The sequence below is a fragment of the Pseudochaenichthys georgianus genome, chromosome 12 (genome assembly GCF_902827115.2).
Source record: "Pseudochaenichthys georgianus chromosome 12, fPseGeo1.2, whole genome shotgun sequence".
NCBI classification, from domain to species: domain Eukaryota; kingdom Metazoa; phylum Chordata; class Actinopteri; order Perciformes; family Channichthyidae; genus Pseudochaenichthys; species Pseudochaenichthys georgianus.
In genome coordinates this window covers 8,951,336-8,971,648 of record NC_047514.1, presented here as the reverse complement: position 1 = coordinate 8,971,648, position 20,313 = coordinate 8,951,336, and the positions used below count along the sequence as shown (strand labels likewise).

Sequence of the window (20,313 nt, the reverse complement as noted above, 5' to 3'; positions counted from 1 at the left end):
TTATTAAGGTACAGCGCCACTTTCCGAACCATTGATGAACACACAAAAACGGCAGGCATGTTTCCTGCATGGCGAATACAGCTGCTTTATTTATGTCTGTATGAAGTTGTTGTGAGTGTGGAGGGAGCAGCTACAGGTTAGCTTAGCCTAATCGATCAGTGCACTACGAAGCCAGTGCGAGACAGTGAACTGCCAATGGGGGGAGCCCCGCCAGTCATTATCGGCCGATATTCACTCTTAATAGTTTGATCGGTGCTCTCTATGAAGGCCGGTCAGGAGAGCTGGATCTGATCAGATCAGCTGCTGAGTCTGACGGAGACACGCAGCTCTGCATACGATACGATATACTTTATTGTCCCCGTAAGGACATTTGTTCTGGATTCCGTCCTGCAGTTCCGCATACATGCGCATATACAAACATAGTGGACATTAAGAGACATACACATATCATCAGTCATACACCGTTTGAACAAACACAATACCAGGCAGTAATACCATACCTAATGATGCCCTCCATAATCACCTGATGCTCCGCCCTATGTTTAGCGAGCTGACCGGACAGCACAAAATGCGTATATGAAATGTCATGAACGCAAGAAATCATACCCTCGTGGCGCGCTCATGTGATTGGCTTAGAATGAAGGAGACATCTGATTGGCTATAGATAGAAAAAATTACAAGTACGAATCGGCTGACCGTCAGGGGAGTCTCAGAAAACCCACACACGAATGCACAGCGATCCGTGCATAGAAAGCTGTTTGTGTTTGTAAGTGCAGCGGTTTTAAATGGAAAACAAATATGTGAGGATCAAAAATACATATGTAAAACTTTTTTCTGTATTTGGATTTTATTTACATGTAGGCTATATGAAACGGAACACATTTGTGTGTGCATTGTGTGGATCCGGAAATACAAGTGTGAATCCTTTTGTGGATCATGAAATACAAGTGTGAATCCTTCTGTGTGCATGTGTGTATTATGAGACTGTTCTGAGCCCATAGGCTTGCGTTAAAAAATAATAATACACATATTTGTAAAGTGGGGGGACAGAAACAGGATTTCGAAAAGTGGGGGGGACATGTCCCCCCTGTGGAAATTACGCCGTGCGTGGTGTGTGTGCGTCAAGTGCAATAAATATATATGCAGTGGCCAAGCCCGCCTTAACCTGCCATCAGGCCTTAACCTAGGCCCCCTATTTAAACAACAAATCAAAGTTATTTTAGCCTAGGCAGGCTCTGTGATCGCACTTCTCCACTCTGCTCTACGCGCACCTGGTCCTCTCCTCCAGATGAGTGACGTATCAGGCCTCCCTCATGTATCTGTCCAGTTCAACCTGATCTCACCAGAATGCGTGACTCCACCACGACTTCTTAACACCACAATGCGTGGTGGAGTCACGAACTTTGTTACATTTACGTGTCGGCACCACGCAAACAACCCCAATGTAAAGTGAATGAGGCTCCTTTGTCGTGGTGCACACACGCATTTCTAAAACGTCCCGCAGTGAGCTTTTATTCTATAAAACGTTTTTTTAAATCTACTTTATAGCTTGTAGTAACTCAAGGGAGGCTTCTTTTATTTTATTTGTATTCATAATAATTTAAATTTTTCGTCAGAATGTAAAAATTACATTAGTTACGATTAATTTGTGTTTTCAAAAAACGGTGCATTGTGTGTAATACAACTGTGATTTTTATTAAATTAGTTAGTTTTTAAGGAAGGCCAGAGCTTCAGCTGTGTCAAATAGATTGTTCCCTTTAGTTAACGTTATTTAAAAGATAATGATCATGTCCCCTGTATTGTATTACGAGCGTCCATTCTCATTGGATAACGGAGAATTTTACACCCGGAAGTAAGTATTCTCCTTACTGTCGATTGATTTTACAGTGATATCAGCACTACTCATCGACTAAAAAACACCAGATTATCCTTGTTAATTAAACAACATTGATTGGTTTGAATTGTGTACAATGCTTTTGTATTTTCCCCCTTCAATTCGGAGAAACAAAGATTTTTTTCGGAGTTTTTGGATGGCAGAAGACACTACACTACCCAGAATCCTCAGCTATCGTTTGGGACTACACCATGTGCTTAGCTTGACAAACCCCGTGATCAGTCCTCAAGCTCTTTGATTGGATTGAACTGCATTCCATATTAAAAAAAAAGGTTTCGGAAAAGAGAAAATCATACTTTATTCAGCAGTGCTTGCTTTACTCTTTAAAGTCATCACATGAATGCATTGTAATAAATGGTTTGGCTGCATTAAATATTACACATCTGTCGTAGTTCTTTATTTATCTACAGAGATCGGGCTCAGAATAGACCGGAAACTATTCTTTTACCGTTCTGTTTTAATTTCACAATAAAGTTAGTAGTCATATTTTGTTTTCATATTATTGTTTTTTATTAACTATTATTGTTTTTTATTAACTACTAGACCACTGGGTCATGTTAAGACCATCTTTTCTGTGTTGCTGTGGGGTTTTTCCATCGCTTTTGTGTTACAAATATCAAAACAATAACAAAATAATATTCGTCGTAAACTAAACCAGAAACAGCAGTATATTTTATTTTGTTAACACTGTAAACTTTACAGCTTTTTAACCCAAACCACCTACTGGTTAAAGCACGTTATTGCACGTTTAGAGTAATTGCAATGCAGGAAGATTGTGTTGCTTTTTAACGACTATTTAAAATGCCTTTTTCTTAATGTCTTTCATTTTTGTAAAGCACTTTTGAATACGTTATATTTTATGAAAACATTTAAATATTAAGAGTACATACAAAATTGTGGGAAAGTAGAAGGTCAATGATATACATATAGAATAGAAAATATCAAGAAGATACTCAAATGATATCTAGAATAAAACAGTTTAGTGCCTGATAGGAGGATGTGCTAACTAATAAGGCTTTATTTAAACATTAAAGAATACTTTAGGTTAAGGTCTTCTTTTAAATAGGAAAAAAGCTTTGGGGGTATCTATCTACAGATAAATATTAAGCCTGACAAAGTCTAAATTGCATGGTTTGTTTTGGAACCTGCAATGTTAACTATGTTGAAGCACTTATTTTAACTGATATTATACACATTAATTATAATCTTATGTATGTAGAGAAATGTGCAGAATACGACAGTGTAATGGTGGAATTATGCACATATATTGATAGATGTCTTGTTATGCACTGTTGAGGAACCTGTGACCCAAGTTTTTTATTCATTGCATAACTACACTGTTGTGTATATGATATGTCAATAAACCTTAGAAAATCTTGAAATCTTGAAAGGGATGTGCAAAATAGCAATTATATACAGTCTTTAATTAACTATTAGAGAATAACGAGTAATGAATATGCTTTAAATGGATCTGCAGATACATATTTAGTCTTCTCAAGCACCAACTATCAAATATCTCACCTGATTGTTGGCACTTGACAATCACCTTCACTGAATTTTACTCAGGTGTAACTAAAGTCTGATTTAAGGGTTGTTTATATTTCACATCATTAATCCAAATCTGTAAAGTAACTAAAATAAATGTAGTGGAGTAAAAATACCAGGTTAACCTTAAAGAAAGCCCTCAGGATTATAAAAGACCCCCATCACCCCAGCCACAAACTGTTCTGTCTGCTGTTCGGTACCGCAGCATCCGGACTAAAACCACCAGACACAGAGACAGCTTCATCCCACAGGCTATACGATTATTAAACACCTGAACTTAGAAACAACATCCATAACATTCATCTGGCTGCTACTTAGAAATTATGTATCTAATATATCATATTCCAATCACTTGTAGACTCTTATTGCACTATTTCACAATTTTTTCTGTGTAGGCCTATCTGTTTTATTGCGTAGCACTGTTGGAGGAGCCTGTGACCTAAGGGGGGGGGGGGGTAGGACACGTTCGATTCCTGTTTGGAATAGTGTCGATGGGTTTCATTCCATTTCAAAGTCCTTTTTGACGCTATGTGTAAACTTCGCACACTGCCACTCCAACATCCAATCACAGAGGTTGAGGACTGATCACGGGTTTGTCAAGCTAAGCACATGGTGTAGTCCCAAACGATAGCTGAGGATTCTGGGTAGTGTAGTGTCTTCGGCCATCCTAAAACTCCAAAAAAACATTTGTTTCTCCGAATCGAAGGGGGAAAATACAAAAGCATTGCACACAATTCAAACCAATCAGTGTTGTGTAATTAACAAGGATAATCTGGTGTTTTTTAGTCGATGAGTAGTGCAGATATCACTGTAAAATCAATCGACAGTAACGGAGCGTCCACACTACAGCTTCAAAAAAAGCTTGGAGATGGGCGTGTCTGGAGCTTGGGGATTTTATTCAAGCAACACGACCAACAACCAATCACATGAATCTCCCGCCCCCGACATACAAAGCAAAAAACCCCGGGGATTTTATGGGAGCAATATATATATAAACTCCCCAAACAGGCGAAAAACTTACCAGTTTCACCCACTGTCTCTGCCACCTCCCTCCATGCCTGGTTCCTCCGGTTTATATCCCGGTAGGTGAAGAGGGTCTGGTCATACAAAACCGGGTGATTTTCTACGGCGATAGTTAGTTTCTCCTCCAACTTTTTTTTAAATATAGAAATGAACGGCGGGATATCTCTCCCAGCTTAGACGCGGTTTGATTGGCTACGGCTTGAGCTGTCAGATTTTCAGAAACGGGATTTGATTGGCTGGCGCTGGCTACTCCGGCGTCTCCGGCATCAGAAACGAGACGGACCGCTCTGCTACCCACAATTCAGTTCGGCAAAAAAAGCGAGGCAACGTGACGTCACCCCATTGAAAGTGAATGGGCAGATTGGAGTTTTCGACGCTGTCGACGCTGTAGTGTGGACGGGCCGTAAGGAGAATACTTACTTCCGGGTGTACAATTCTCCGTTATCCAATGGGAAAGGACGCTCGTAATACAATACAGGGGACATGATCATTATCTTTTAAATAACGTTAACTAAAAGGGAACAATCTATTTGACACAGCTGAAGCTCTGGCCTTCCTTAAAAACTAACTATAAAAATCACAGTTGCATTAGACACAATGCACTGTTTTTTGAGAACACAAATTCGTAACTAATGTAATTTTTACATTCTGACGAAAAATAAAAATTATTATGAATACAAATAAAATAAAAGAAGCCTCCCGTGAGAAAAAACGTTTTATTGAATAAAAGCTCACTGCGGGACGTTTTAGAAATACGTGTGTGCACCACGACAAAGGAGCCTCATTCACTTTACATTGGGGTTGTTTGCGTGGTGCCGACACGTAAATGTAACAAAGTTCGTGACTCCACCACGCATTATGGTGTTAAATCGTGTTGGAGTCACGCATTCTGGTGAGATCAGGTTGAGCCTAGCACGTTATACTTTCAAAACATAGACTCAAACCTTCAAACCCATGCATGTACTATGGGCTTAAATCCCAAAGCATTACACTCCATTTGGCCGAGTTCAAAGTGAATACAAAAATATATCCTCTACATCGGTGACGATTTATTCATATTCTATAGTATGTAGGCTACCCATCTATGTTTACCTTTAGCTAGCGGCTAAGCTAGTGGGACGCTACGGAGCCCAGCTATCCGCCCTCTGGCGCTTTTAGGGCCGACAGGGAGAGGAGAATGTCCCGCTGACGCTGTGTGTGTGTTTCACATTAGCGGGACGCTATGGAGCTCAGGTATCCGCCATCTGAAGCTTTTAGGGCCGACAGGGAAAGGAGAATACAACGCTGTGTGTATTTATCGCTAAGCTAGCTGGACGCTACGGAGCCCAGCTATCCGCCCTCTGAAGCTTTTAGTGCCGACAGGGGAGGAGAATGTCCCGCTAACGCTGTGTGTGTGTGTTTCACATTAGCGGGACGCTATGGAGCTCAGGTATCCACCATCTGAAGCTTTTAGGGCCGAAAGGGGGAGGAGAATACAACAATGTGTGTATTTATCGCTAAGCTAGCTGGATGCTACGGTTCAGGTATCCGTCCTCTTTATTGCGGAAAGATTGAGGAGGATGTCCCGCTCGTGTGTGTGTGTGTGTGTGTGTGTGTGTGTGTGTGTGTGTGTGTGTGTGTGTGTGTGTCGGAGCTCAGGTGAGAGGGCTCTGATTACAGTACACTGTAGGAAACAGTTCCGCCAGTTCTTTAAGTTCGTCGTTCGCGAACAGCTTCTCTTTAGCGGCGACTCAAACAAACGAATCGTTTTGTGGGAGGAATCAGTTCATCTCGTTCACTTCAAAGATTCGTTCAAAAAGAACGAATCGTTCAAAAAGAACGAATCGTTCGCGAACGACCCATCACTAATTTAAAGATAGATCCACTGAACAAGAGGGTACAGGTAGGATGACTCCCCTGGCACCCAGCACTTAAACACACGTTCTTATGGAGTTCCAGTTGATGGGGGGTTGTAGCTAACAAAGAGGGGAACACGAGAGGCTGAGTTTGACACCAAAAAACTCTTAAAAGAGACCTGAAATCGCATGAAATCCGTCGGCTGTCAGTTCACGTTAGCTCTCATCTAGTAGCTACTGAAATAATTGTCTGGCGGCTTGGAGTTGCTACAGCAACACCAACATTTGGCCTAGCAACTGTTAAGCAACCCCAATAAATATGTATTTAAAAAAATATATATATATATATATATATGTGAAATTCATAATTTAAAAATGATTGATTCGAAAATCAACGCCAATCTCCCGGGGGGAGGTCACTGAGGTCGTCAAACAACTCCACAGTGGCAAAGCCCCGGGGGTGGATGAGATCCACCCGGAAATGCTGAAGGCTCTGGGTGTTGAGGGACTGTCATGGTTGACACGTCTCATCAACATTGCGTGGAAGTCGGAAACAGTACCGAAGGAGTGGCAGACCGGGGTGGTGGTCCCCCTTTTCAAAAAGGGGGATCAGAGGGTGTGTGCCAATTACAGAGGCATCACACTACTCAGCCTCCCCGGGAAAGTTTACTCCAAGGTACTCGAAAGGAGGGTCAGGCCGATTGTCGAACCTCAGATTGAGGAGGAACAATGCGGATTCCGTCCTGGTCGTGGAACGACGGATCAGCTTTTTACTCTCGCAAGGATCCTGGAGGGGGCCTGGGAGTACGCTTATCCGGTCTACATGTGTTTTGTAGACTTGGAGAAGGCGTATGACCGGGTTCCCAGGGAGTTACTGTGGGAGGTGCTGCGGGAGTATGGGGTGAGGGGGTCTCTACTCAGGGCCATCCAATCTCTGTACTCCCAAAGCGAGAGCTGTGTCCGGGTCCTCGGCAGTAAGTCGGACCCATTTCCGGTGAGGGTTGGCCTCCGCCAGGGCTGCGCTTTGTCACCAATCCTGTTTGTAATATACATGGATTGGATTTCGAGGCGTAGTCGTGGGGGGGGGGTTCTGCAGTTCGGTGGACTAAGGATTGCACCACTGCTTTTTGCAGATGATGTGGTTCTGATGGCTTCATCGGTCTGCGACCTTCAGCACTCACTGGATCGGTTCGCAACCGAGTGTGAAGCGGCTGGGATGAGGATCAGCACCTCCAAATCTGAGGCCATGGTTCTCAGCAGGAAACCGATGGACTGTCCACTCCAAGTAGGGAATGAGTCCTTACCCCAAGTGAAGGAGTTCAAGTATCTCGGGGTCTTGTTCTCGAGTGAGGGATCAATGGAGCGTGAGATGGGCCGGAGAATCGGAGCAGCGGGAGCGGTATTGCAGTCGCTTTACCGCACCGTTGTGACGAAAAGGGAGCTGAGCCGGAAGGCAAAGCTCTCTGTCTACCGGGCCATTTTCGTTCCTACCCTCACCTATGGTCATGAAGGATGGGTCATGACCGAAAGAACGAGATCGCGGATACAAGCGGCCGAGATGGGTTTCCTCCGCCGGGTGGCTGGTGTCTCCCTTAGAGATAAGGTGAGAAGTTCGGTCATCAGGGAGGGACTCGGAGTTGAGCCGCTCCTCCTTCGCGTCGAAAGAAGCCAGTTGAGGTGGTTCGGGCACCTAGTTAGGATGCCACCTGGGCGCCTCCCTAGGGAGGTGTTCCAGGCACGTCCAGCTGGGAAGAGACCAAGGGGTAGACCTAGGACCAGGTGGAGGGATTATATCTCTTCGCTGGCCTGGGAGCGCCTTGGGATCCCCCAGTCAGAGCTAGTTGATGTCGCCAGGGAAAAGAAAGTTTGGGGCTCTCTGCTGGAACTGCTACCCCCGCGACCCGACCACGGATAAGCGGGAGAAGATGGATGGATGGATGGATGGATGATTCGAAAATAATATGTTACAGTACAGTACTTCTGGGTGTTTCATTCAAGCTCGGCTCTGTGTGTGTGGCACGAGCGCATTCAATCTTTGAGCATCCTCCACAAAACGTCAAGCTACCCCACAGCAACTCCAAAAGAAAATCTCTGATGCCACCCATGCGGATTAACAGAACACAAAGCAACATACACAAATAACACAGCGTCAATCCTAAAGTTGTTAGTGTTAATTACCAAGTGAAAATAAACACTTGTTGCGAGAAGTTGAGAAATATCCACCTTACGATCTGGTTGCATCACATCCGCAGCACCTGCTAACGTTAAACGGTTAGTGTTAGTATACGATCTAGCACTAACCGTTTATAAACTGTTTATTTCCGTTCTACGCCGTAACGACACCTTTCTAGATGAGAGCTAACGTTAGCTAGCAGCCGGCGGATTTTAAATATAATAAAATTCAATGGAATAACATTAAAATTTTAGAAAAATATCACTATACAAGAGAGGGTGTTACAGTCAAGATGGAGGAATACCGGTTCAAATCAGTATTCAATGTCAGAAATTATGACAAATGTCTATCACCATATAGGCTGAATCATCATGTTAATCGTTGTCACATAGCTATCATATGCCTAAAACAGTGTATTTTATTTGCATGCATTCATGTGCTAAATTGGCATTTTCCCATGACTCGTGAGATTACTACAAAATTCATAACATAGGCCTACTTTAGAACTCGAAAACATCCAATCAATGCTTTTTATAATATATAAAACGAGATGCCAAATGTATTCAGCCACCTAAAGTCATTCACTACTTCAAGCTAAAGGACAAAATACGATACAAGTTTAGGAATATTCTCCTTCAAAACATCAATTTCAACAAAGGAGTCATGTTTTCTTTTGTGTTAAACGTGTGAGGCAGAACACATCTGCTATCCGGTGGGCCTGAGGTGGGGTTCACTTACATTTGCTTCAGAGCAGTGTATTTATTTTACATGAACAAAAATAAAAGGGTGTCAAAAGTGTCACCAGAACCACATCCCGTCTCTGCATCTCTAGACAGACTTTACGTCCTCTGCAGGTTTGTCATTAATAGCATTCCAATTTCTGTCTTAGGTAAATACAGAGAAGGAGATGAGGATAAAATCAACCCTCCCCCACCTGACATGTGACAGTTTCCCAGAAGCTGTGGCACACATCCTGAAGAACTGTACGTAAGAAGTGGCAGTGGTAATGTTGTATACAGAGTGACCTGTCAGACTGTGCGATTATTATATGATTTGCTGTTTCATCTGCAAAAAAACGCGGTTTAGGATGTCAAAGATATCAGAAAAAAACCCGACACAAGAGCATGTTGAAAATATGCACAAAAGAAAGGTCAAATTATAGCATGTTATATAAATGTAATCTGAAGATGCTTCAAAATAAATACTAAATACTTTCAAAAGTAACGATCAGAATGAATTAATGCTTAACAAAAACATTAAAAAGTGCATAGTAATGTCAAAGAGAAAATATATTATGGAATACTACCGTATACGGAATTTAAGAGGAAAAACACGACGGCTAAGACCTTCGAGTTGTGGGAGTATTTTTATTGACTGATGGTAGAGACCAATAGAAGTTACAGCTTAGGAAAACAATAAATTAGTAAAAATCTTGTTAAACTGATTAGATAATGATATTCTGGTGAGGCTATTTACTGTTAGTATAAGGATGTGCAATGTGTGTGTGAATAAATTATTTACAATACAGCGCACTGTCATGGCACGGCTCCCACTAAGCCTTACAGCAACAGGTCAGTTTGTTTACAGTCAACAATCTGTTGGAAATGCTGGAATGTTAGTATTAAAGTGTTTGTGTGTCAGACAGACTTGTACTCTCTGTCCCAGGCCGTGTATCTGTCCATCAGGTTTCGGGCCGAGGGTTTGGTGTGTGTGAGGACCTCCAGGAAGTCAGCTGTTGTCACGGTTTCCAGCTGGATGACTGGCATGTTGCTGCCTCCTGTAAGGGAGAATCACAGTGAGGCTACATAGTTTAAATCAGGGACAGAGAAACACTGCTGCTGTGAGGGGACGTCTCCTCATGTAGCTGTATGTTGTTGTACATGTGTGTGTCTGTGTGTGTGTTTCCCTACCGTCCTGATGTGACTCCAGAGCATCAAAGATCTTGCGCACTGGTCTCATGGCGGCCTCCTTACACACCAGCTTCACATCAGAGCCAGAGTAACCCTCCATCCCCTGAATCACACACAGAGACATAAGGCTGGCTGATAATTAAGATCTATGTCAATATAAATATTCTTATTCTATTTTATTTTATCTTTAATGTACATTGCATATTTTTACTGCAACTTTTTATGTTTAATTAAATATTTTCTGATTTATTTTTATATTTTATCGTTAAATTAGGTAACTGTAATAAAGCCTAATATCCTCCCTGGAATATATAAAGCATTCTGGTTGGGATTCTGAGATGCACCGGGTTTTGATAGTGCTGTATATTCAACACATTTTTTTCGTATAATGCATTCCAATAAGATCAATACTGTATTTAAGAAAGACAAACAAAATATAAATGCTTGTTACATTATTCTTGCTGTCACACACCTTGGCCAGAGTCTCATATTCCAGCTCAGTGCGTAGCTCCACCCCTCCTGTGCAGCTGAGAGGAGGCAGCCAATAAGAGATCATGGCTTGGCGAGCTGGCGAGGAGGGCAGACCAACCAGAATCCTCTTCTCTAACCTCCGCAGCATGGCGTGGTCCAGCTCCCTGAGAGAAGAGAGGGTTAGGAGACTGTGGACAGATGTGTGTGTCTTGTTCAGTTCTAGTCCAAATATCCTGAGGAATAAATGTATCTTTAAACATTTCTATTGAGAGTGGAATCACAATGAAAGTGAATATTCAAAAATAATTCCTAATAATTAATGCAATATAAAGTTCTTTTTTTTTTTTTTACAAAACTAATTCAACCACCATTCTCTCTTTGAATGACTCATAGAAATAAAGAACAATACAATAATAATTATATTTTTAACATTTATATTTATTAGAAAAAGCCATATTGTTTTGTTACAATTCACGTAAATAATACGTATTAATGCATTTTAGCTTACTAGAAATGTTCTTTTCTTTGATGAAATCCCTAGACGCAACAAATAATTGAGTTGTTTTTTAAAAATAAAGAGGAAATAAAGTATAATTGTTTGTGTTTGTCTGCTTTTCCCACATCCGAAGGAACACAAACGCACATAAAATCCTGTCACCATCGTTAGGAAAGATAAAATAAAGATGGCCGCTGAGGTCTGACCGTACAGTATGGGGGGGGTGGTCATGTTGAGGTGTTACCAGGGCAGGTTGGAAGCAGCCAGAACAAACACGAGGTCCTCTGACCGGGCCAGGCCGTCCATCTGCACCAGCAGCTCCGTCTTCATCCTGCGACTCCCCTCGTGCTCCCCCCTGGAAACACATCAGTCTGTCACACCAGTTATATTCACCGCCTCTCAACGCCCTTTATTGTGAAATGATTCAACTATAGGTAAACCACTTAGTTATCTCAACTGTTTTTCTTTGATTAGTAATAATTAAATGCTGAACTGAAATGCTCATGTCAGTTCTCTTGCTTGGATACAAATACCATACATGATGATTGAGAGCTATTTGACTAAATGTGTGTTTATTTATATTGATTGCTCATTATTGAAAATGAATGATCTTTGAATTGGCTTAACTGTTATACAAATTAAATATAACAGTTATTTACTTATATTCTGCAGGTAAATAGTTGTAGGAAAACACAAATTACAGATGATTCACAGTAAGTTAAATGTTGTACACAAGGACAGTTGTACAGTCACACCATTGGTAGATAATCTAGTGCAGGGAGTGAGTCCCTAATGCCCAGGGGCCTCATTTATAAACAGTGCGTACGCTCAAAAGATGGCGGAAGCCAGTTTCTACGCAATGTTTGCGATTTATAAAAAACAAAGTTGACGGGAAAATGTGCGGTCCTCTACGCAAACTCTAACCCATGCGTACGCACAAACACGGGAGGGACGAGAAACTGCGACACCGTTGGCAGAAGGAAGAATGGAGAGACATATGTGGAAATAATACCATAAATAAAATGTTACCTCTCATTTATCGCATATGAAGAATTCATTTTCAAACATTGATTAAAGCCAATCTTAAAATGATTAAACAAACGCCTGTTTGCGACTCCTCAGTGCACACAAAAACATAACTTGGAGAAATAAATAAATACGGATATGTTATTTAAAACCACCTCGAATATGTTGTGTTAATGTTATGAAATGTTTTCTCATAAATGATGCGGTAAGCAGGAGGACAGAATTCCGTCTAAACTGACGCCGTTTTGCATTTCTATAGATTGTAGATACAAGCATGGTTATATACTATCATGTTTATTCGTGTGTTATGCCGTTTGCTAAGACTTGATAAGTCGCTCATAAAACACAGGAGGTATGGAAACTAAGAACACCATATATTTGGTAGATTTGGCAGCTGATGTAACTCAACACATTAGTTTTATTTCATTTAAGTGGTGGTGGATAGAGTTGCTGCGGGGGGTTGAGATGCACAGGCTGCAGTGGAGACGCTGCGCACAGCTGATTGACAGCTAGAACACAAACCACCAAATAAAGAAATAAACATGAATTGACTCCACTCCGCAGGGATCCCCCGATACTTTCTTACAGTTTCTCATCATGGGGGGGGGGTCTCCTGTCCCCGCCACAAACACACTGCCTGAGGAAGGTTATCTGTATTTTGTCATTAACTTTTTTCGGACCACTTATTTATTTATTTTGGTGACGATCCGACCTCCATGCTGCTACTCTGGTTCAAACTGCATCCACACAACAATGTGTCTCCACCTCCCCAAAAGAACCGAAATCTTACACGGTGTGAAATGTCGTTTTTAGCTGTTCTGTCGTCATTTCCTGTGATCTTCTTCATGCAGTCAGTCAAAATGAATATTAATACGGGGCGTTTCTTTGACTATTTATAGGCAAATATGGGCGTTACGTGAAGCCCGCAAAAGCTGCGCCGCATTTCGAGTTGATTTTGATTTATAGAAGGGAAACCGGCGTAGGACGTGCCGCACGCAAGTCCTACGCCGGTACGCAGTGTTTTATGAATCGGAAAATGTCTGTGCGTTTTTTTTTTGTCCTACGTAAGCAACCTTCCCAGGTGAATCCTACGCAAGGCATTATAAATGAGGCCCCAGGACTGACTTTTTAAAAAAAAATGTCTTCACTTAGTGGCTGAGCTCACCCCATGTTGGCTCCTCTCTGACTCATCACTGACTCCAGCTCGTCCAGGAAGATGGTGGACGGGGCGTGGTACCTGGCCAGCTCAAACAGAACCTGCACACATACAGATATATATGTTACCACAAATCAAAACCGACAATGTACGTAACATGTTTTATCTTGTTTAATATATTTGAACTGCTGCATGTGTGGAGCAGTCACCTACCCGGACCAGTTTCTCAGAGTCTCCTCTCCACTTGCTGACGATGCTGGAGGCGGAGATGTTGAAGAAGGTGGTCTTACACTCTGTAGCCACGGCCTTGGCCAGCAGAGTCTTACCTGTACCTGCCAATGTGAGTCACATGGTCACAATGTTAGGAAGACATTATTTAAAAGGTCTCCTATTATACTATTTGTAGGCCTCATACCCCTCTTTTTCAGCCCTGTTAGGGAAGTGCTGATTCAAAAAGAAAAAAGTGTGAAAAAAAAAAGAAAAAGAGAATTTTACCCAGATACTCAGCTACATTCTGCCGTGATTAAACGCCACATCATGTTCAAAGCCACATCACAGATTATTTTCTGAAACAGTATGGAGCTCAAATGCTTTTTAGCATGCTTGCTAATGTAAATAAAGACCATATTACTTCCAAAACACAGTGTTTGTGATGGTGACGTTTCTGATAGGGCCGCGGGCATAAAGCCAGCCCACATTTCCAATATTACGTCATATCGGAAGCAAATCTGGATCAGCTCTGTTGTACCCCCGTTTTTAGAGATGTGGGTATGGAGGAAAAGAGAGAGGGTTCTGTTTTCTGACACTTTGTGAGTTCCCTGGCACACCGGGGACACATATATATGTATACAAGACATCAAAAAGTGCATTGTGCATGATAGGAGACCTTTAATGTTGGCCAAAGCAAACGTGACGTGGGTTTACAGCAGAGGAGATCTTACCTGGGGGGCCGTAGAGCAGCAAGCCCTTCCATGGAGACAGGATGCCTGTGAACAGCTGGGGGTACTGTAAAGAGAAAGGGGAGTGAAATATAAAACTACAGCACAGACAAACCTTTAAAAAAATCACAATCATTTCTAAATTAAAATGTATTAGAGCTGGGAACATTGTCTTCTCGCAGACCAATCAGAAGCTGAGCTGTGTGCAAAGAGGACAAACTGATTTGCTTGAAGTATAGCTGAGGCAGTGCTGCAAATATCACACAGCACACATTAGTCTGAATGTGAGGTGGCAAACAGAGGCAGATCACAAAACTGACCTTATACCCCAGAGGATGAATAATAATGGAGACAGAAATGGGGGATTGTGGGAAGGTGGAGGTGCGGTATTATTCAATAACAGAGGCCAGCAGAACAGAGCAGAGACACATCCGTCCTCATCTCCGTCTGTAAATGCCAAGAGGATGCAGACAACCTGATTTGTTGTCATCAGATCTATGAGGTGATGATGATAGAAGCGTGTGTATTTGCCACGTGTGTGTGCCATGTTATATTTGTATGTGCAATGTCTGTAGGCAGCGGCAGAATTGTGTGAATGCGACGGTGTGTATGAATTCGACATGTGCGTGTTCCTGCCTCCCTGTCCATCCATCTGTGTGCGTTACTACATTATCCCAGATATAGATTTAATGTCAGCCTAACAAACTAGCCTGACCCGCTGCCCTCCTTCTCCTCAAGCCCTTTAAAGGAGATGTATTCAGAATCGAAGACGGGCGACCGCAGCTGAAATACCAGCGTTGCCGGGCAGCGGTTGCACCTTAATGGGATAGACGACGGCCTCTTTGACTAATCGCTTTGCGTCCTCCAGGCCGATGATGTCCTCCCAGCGCACGTTGGGGCTGTGCAGATAGATGTCCTTTAGGGGGTGAACACACACAGAGACAGAGAATGAAGGATGCATGTGGACATCAACATCCTGGTGAGATTAGGAGTAAATTGGTGTCCTTTTAGAGTGATAAGGGAAATAGATAGAACCTGGGCCTTCATTAATACAGCAGATCAATTTAACCCCAACAGAGCACTTCACTGCCCACTGGTGGACATATTTGGTAACATCTAAACTTTCTAAAGTATATATTTTCACAAGAATGAGCCACAACTTAAGATAAAATAAGCTTTTTTTTTTATGTGTATGGAGAATGTTTGCCATGTTTGTCAGAGCTTTCAATATAGTGTGTGTGTGTGTGTGTGTGTGTGTATTTATTACCCCGCTGATGATGGCAGCGAGTTCTCTCATCTCACCGCTCATCCCAGACAAGCCACTGAGGGGCTTCAGCAGCCGCTCCTGTGGCACAGCATTACGTCGATATAACGATGTTAGTGTAGTCCTATGAGTAGCTTTTGAGTTGGATTGTTAACATGAATTGTGTGCCATTCAAATGTCTTAAAAAACACACTGAAATTGATTTATAATTACCATGTGGTCTAAGTCACTGCCCGTTCCTTGGGTTGACACTTTGCCTTCAGTCATCTGGCCCTGAGAAAAGATTTAAACTCATTACAAAGTATACAAATAACTCACATTAGTGATTAAGTTTCACATTTCTATAAAACGATGTGTGGATATTTATGAGTCAATGTGTCATTTGTTTACATGAGGGAATTTGCATTGTTAGCTATTCATGTCGACCCCAAAATACAAAAGGTCCTTCTTAGCTAGTTTTTTAGAGACTCATCAATAAAAACATATGTACAAAAGGTTATTCTGTCAAACTTTATACTATACAAGGACAGAAAAAACGAAAGAAAACATATTAACAGGAGAAAGTGGGTGATGTTTCCTGTAGATCACACCCCGTGGTTCGTCTGGTTGAAGGGTGAGTAATGCCTGACATGCAAACAAATACAATGTGTTATAAAACAACGTAAATCCACTTTATCCATATATAAAAACCATGTTTTTCGAGTACCTTCCTGTTGGTAGCCGCCTCCCCAGCTGGTCCGTTTCTGATGGAGGAGACATTGAGACCGAACTCTGAGGACTCTGGAGGAACAGAAGAGCCGGTCTCCTGGAAACACAGCCACCAGGAGTTCAGATCAGCACACTTCAAATCCATATTCTGATCATGACTGTTGTGTTTTTGATGTTTTACATTTGTTTGAGAACCAGCAGCTGGCCTCTTGGCCCCGACTGCAGGCTGCGGGCTCTGGGAGGGGATGATTTTGGGAAGGGGCTTCACAGCTGAACAGGGACTCCTGATCGACACAGAATAAAAACATGTTTCAGGGGAAGAATTCAATAATAACAGGCTGAGTTGATCATCATTGCACTATGAAGCAGACCAGACCTCATTCAACATCATAGTCAAGTTAATCAAATTTATTTTCCAATCAATAATTGCAATGTTTTATTGTTGTTTGTATTATTTTGCTCATAATATCAGCAGGTATGGACAGTGTAGTGTCCTTATTGATTATTGAAAGGTCGTCTATAAGAAGGAGAACTCACTTCTTTACTCCACCACTTCTTATATTTCTGTTTTCACCTTGGCATAAAAAGAAAAGAAATGTGAATTAGCTCTAATTAAGATCTAACAAGTACAGTGTCATTTAGAATGTCTGTATCACATTGAGCATGAGATTGTTTTAGCGGAGGTGGCATACCTAGTTCCGCGGTTCTTCTGATAAGTTTGGGATACTTCTGGAACTTGACATAGTGATAACTCTCGTACTCCATCAGCACCATCTCCAGATCGATGTTGTCGCAGACCTCGAACCTCCTCACACCTCCATTAGTCTCCTGGTCCAAGGCCACCGCTGCAGACACGTAGCTGGGGAACGGACACACACAGGATGTCACACACACACACACACACGCAAGAACCTTAGAAAAACACAATCGAGGTCAACTATGTCTGGGAAGACTCACGTGATTTAGTATAAGGTGCTTTTATTTGATGAACTGCTTGTATCACCACCAGAAAAGTCAGACATTTTCAGTTTATACACACACACACACACACACACACACACACACACACACACACACACACACACACACACACACACACACACACACACACACACACACACACACACACACACACACACACACACACACACACACACACACACACACACACACACACACACACACACACACACACACACACACACACACACACACACACACACACACACACACACACACACACACAAATACATGGTCTTCTGTACACTTGTTACCACGGATCATATCAATTGTTGTTTCACACATACCTGCTAAATCAGTGGCATATATCAGTCATTGTAATGAATCCTTAAATGCAAGCACTTTCTAGTCTTTTTCCTTTGGCAATTTGTAAGTCTGCTCTTTGCAACATCACATGTCATTAATAGCAGGACAAAAAGGAACGTTGGGATTGTAGCCTTTGCAGACCATTTACATGCACAATATACAATAAACAGTAACACACTACAGGAAAAGGGAAACCCTTAAAAAGCATATCAAGGCCCATTAAGAAACTATAGTACAGAGAAGCCTCTGAATGTTGAAAGGTTTCGACATGCACACATACTGTATATGTGTTAGCTGCACCACTGTGGAGGTATACTGACCCTTGCCCCAGCAGGTGGTGGTAAATGAGGATCAGGAGATTCTTCCTCCTGGTCTCAGTCCTCAGCTCGTCCTGTTGGACAGCAACACAGAACACACTCAGCTCCTCAAACACAACTGCTGCATTCATGTCAACAAAATAATTCAAAGTTTGGTTCAATGTGTGGTTTTGTTTAGACATGAAAAACCAATACTAAGTGTACTCTTGGGTCTTTCACACAGACATGTTTAGTTGTCCCCCTCTTAACTATGGGGTTTGTTTTGGGGAGTTTTCCTTGTATGCTGCACAGTCTGTTCCCGTAACGCAATTTTGCAATTGATGATATTAAACTATATGAATAGTAATAGATCCATGGATTGATGGTAGAAAATAAGAGGAGGGTCGGTTCTAAATGCATACTGCAAGGACCATGAAGCCAAAGCAGCTAAAATGTGATTTTTGTCACAGGGGGATTTCCTGTCTGGGAGCACTTTACTATAGTTTTTCATTATTTATACTGATGAATCACACCTGCGTTTGACAAGTTGGAATGTCACCCGCGAAGAAAAAGACTAGTAGTGATCTTGATAACTATATTTGATTACACTTGTACTCCCTGCTACTTTACACATGTGTAGAGCATTATAACGGGGGTATACTTGGATGCGGACATACAAAATCCCAGTAGAGGGCGACAAATCGCCACTAATGACAAACACCTGACTGGTATCTAGGCAACCTGTAGACGCTGGTGATTAATGGTAGGTCTGGATGCGTGAAAAACTAGCTATCCTGATTAGCTCAACTGCTAATTGTTAAGCTTACCGTCACAGTTCAACGACGACCTGGCCATGTTTTGAATAGTATAACGTTGCTTGCCACATGGGAAAGTTAATTTGGCCATAAGCAGTATAAACTAACGTGAAACGCCCCTCTCCAAAGTGTCTCAGTTGCTAGTGAAGTTAGCTTACAAGCAGTTCGTCTACCCTGATAGAAAAACACAAATAAGAAAACCCCTTATTCACTCACCGCTTCCCGGGCTTGGTGGGCAACCTTCATAGATTGATATGAAAGCTCCATCTTGTTTCTGGAAGTTTAGTGAGAAGACGTTATGATTAGTAAGCTGTTGTTGGCCCACACTTGATTCTGAAGTCTGTTCAGTGTTAGTGTGGGGGTCTGGGTTTTGTCCCTAGGGGCCACCGTACTCTCAGGTGTAGTATCCCCCTGTACAACAAATACTGAAACAATGACAATACAATTATGTACTAGTTTAATTAAGCTTTAGTGTATTATCAGAAAGAGGAGAGGTAGCCGACTTGGAAATATGCATTGTTTCTTAAAAAATGATTTGATTAATAAATTAAATAGCTTTCTAAATGCCTAATTACAAAGCTGTACAAGTGAAAGGATTGGTTTGGCAACTCTTGGAAAGCCAGTAGGCCTAAGTGGACCTCTGTTTAAGAGGTTATTATTAAGAAAATGTACTATTATGTCAATAGGAACATAGTGTAATGATTCATTCTAATCACAAATATTGGCATCAGTTGAAAATAAATAACTTGAGCCTTGATTAAGGGTCATGGAATGTCTATACTGAGACGTACACATATTTATATCCAAAGAAATCCAATTGTGTGATACTGACCATGTTCACTAGAGGGCAGGGAAGAGCTTGCCTGTGAGAACATTGGAGCTATGTAATAATGAAGGTCCTCTGTTTGCTTCATGTTGCGTTTTATTTTAGCACACCTATTTATGCAAGCCTAATGGAGGTTTTGTGACACTGATTTTCTTTTTGGAATCGTTTATCCAGTTTGTTATATTTTCTGCATGCATCCCTCACTCTCTGTGTCTGTGTTCACCTCCTAAAAGACATCTACTTGCATTGCCCTGACATGTATTACGAAGACATTAGCCTGGAAGACAACAAGCGATTAGTCAAAGAGGCCGTCGTCTATCCCATTAAGGGGCAACCGCTGCCCGGCACCCTGGTATTTCAGCTGCGTCGCCCGTCTTCGATTCTGAATACATCTCCTTTAAAGGGCTTGAAGAGAAGGAGGGCAGCGGGTCAGGCTAGTTTGTTAGGCTGACATTAAATCTATATCTAGGATAATATGGCAACACACACATATGGATATATATTTCAGGGAGGATGAACATTGCAGATTGGACACACTATAGTATAATATAAACCCACACACAGGTTAAAAACACCCACACACACTTCTATCATCATCACCTGGCCCTCTC

The 20,313-nt window shown here is 41.9% G+C and overlaps 1 protein-coding gene across 2 annotated transcripts; it reads right to left on the bottom strand.

Annotated features, from left to right (window-relative positions):
- Positions 1 to 9,817: 9,817 nt before the first annotated feature.
- On the bottom strand, positions 9,818 to 19,231 carry katnal2 (katanin p60 subunit A-like 2). Of its 2 annotated transcripts, XM_034096229.1 has the most exons (17): positions 19,093 to 19,231; positions 18,086 to 18,156; positions 17,132 to 17,298; positions 16,977 to 17,013; positions 16,621 to 16,723; positions 16,438 to 16,536; positions 16,287 to 16,355; positions 15,945 to 16,004; positions 15,735 to 15,812; positions 15,285 to 15,383; positions 14,471 to 14,534; positions 13,743 to 13,861; positions 13,539 to 13,630; positions 11,592 to 11,702; positions 10,853 to 11,015; positions 10,381 to 10,483; positions 9,818 to 10,247 (listed from the first exon to the last, which is right to left on the bottom strand). In XM_034096229.1, the coding sequence occupies exons 1-17, from the start codon at positions 19,141 to 19,143 to the stop codon at positions 10,108 to 10,110; spliced, it is 1,626 nt and encodes a 541-aa protein (XP_033952120.1). In that variant the 5' UTR covers positions 19,144 to 19,231; the 3' UTR covers positions 9,818 to 10,107. The 2 variants fall into 2 exon arrangements, with proteins under 2 accessions (XP_033952120.1, XP_033952122.1); XM_034096231.1 differs by lacking the exon at positions 16,287 to 16,355.
- Between the last annotated feature and the right edge of the window lie 1,082 nt (positions 19,232 to 20,313).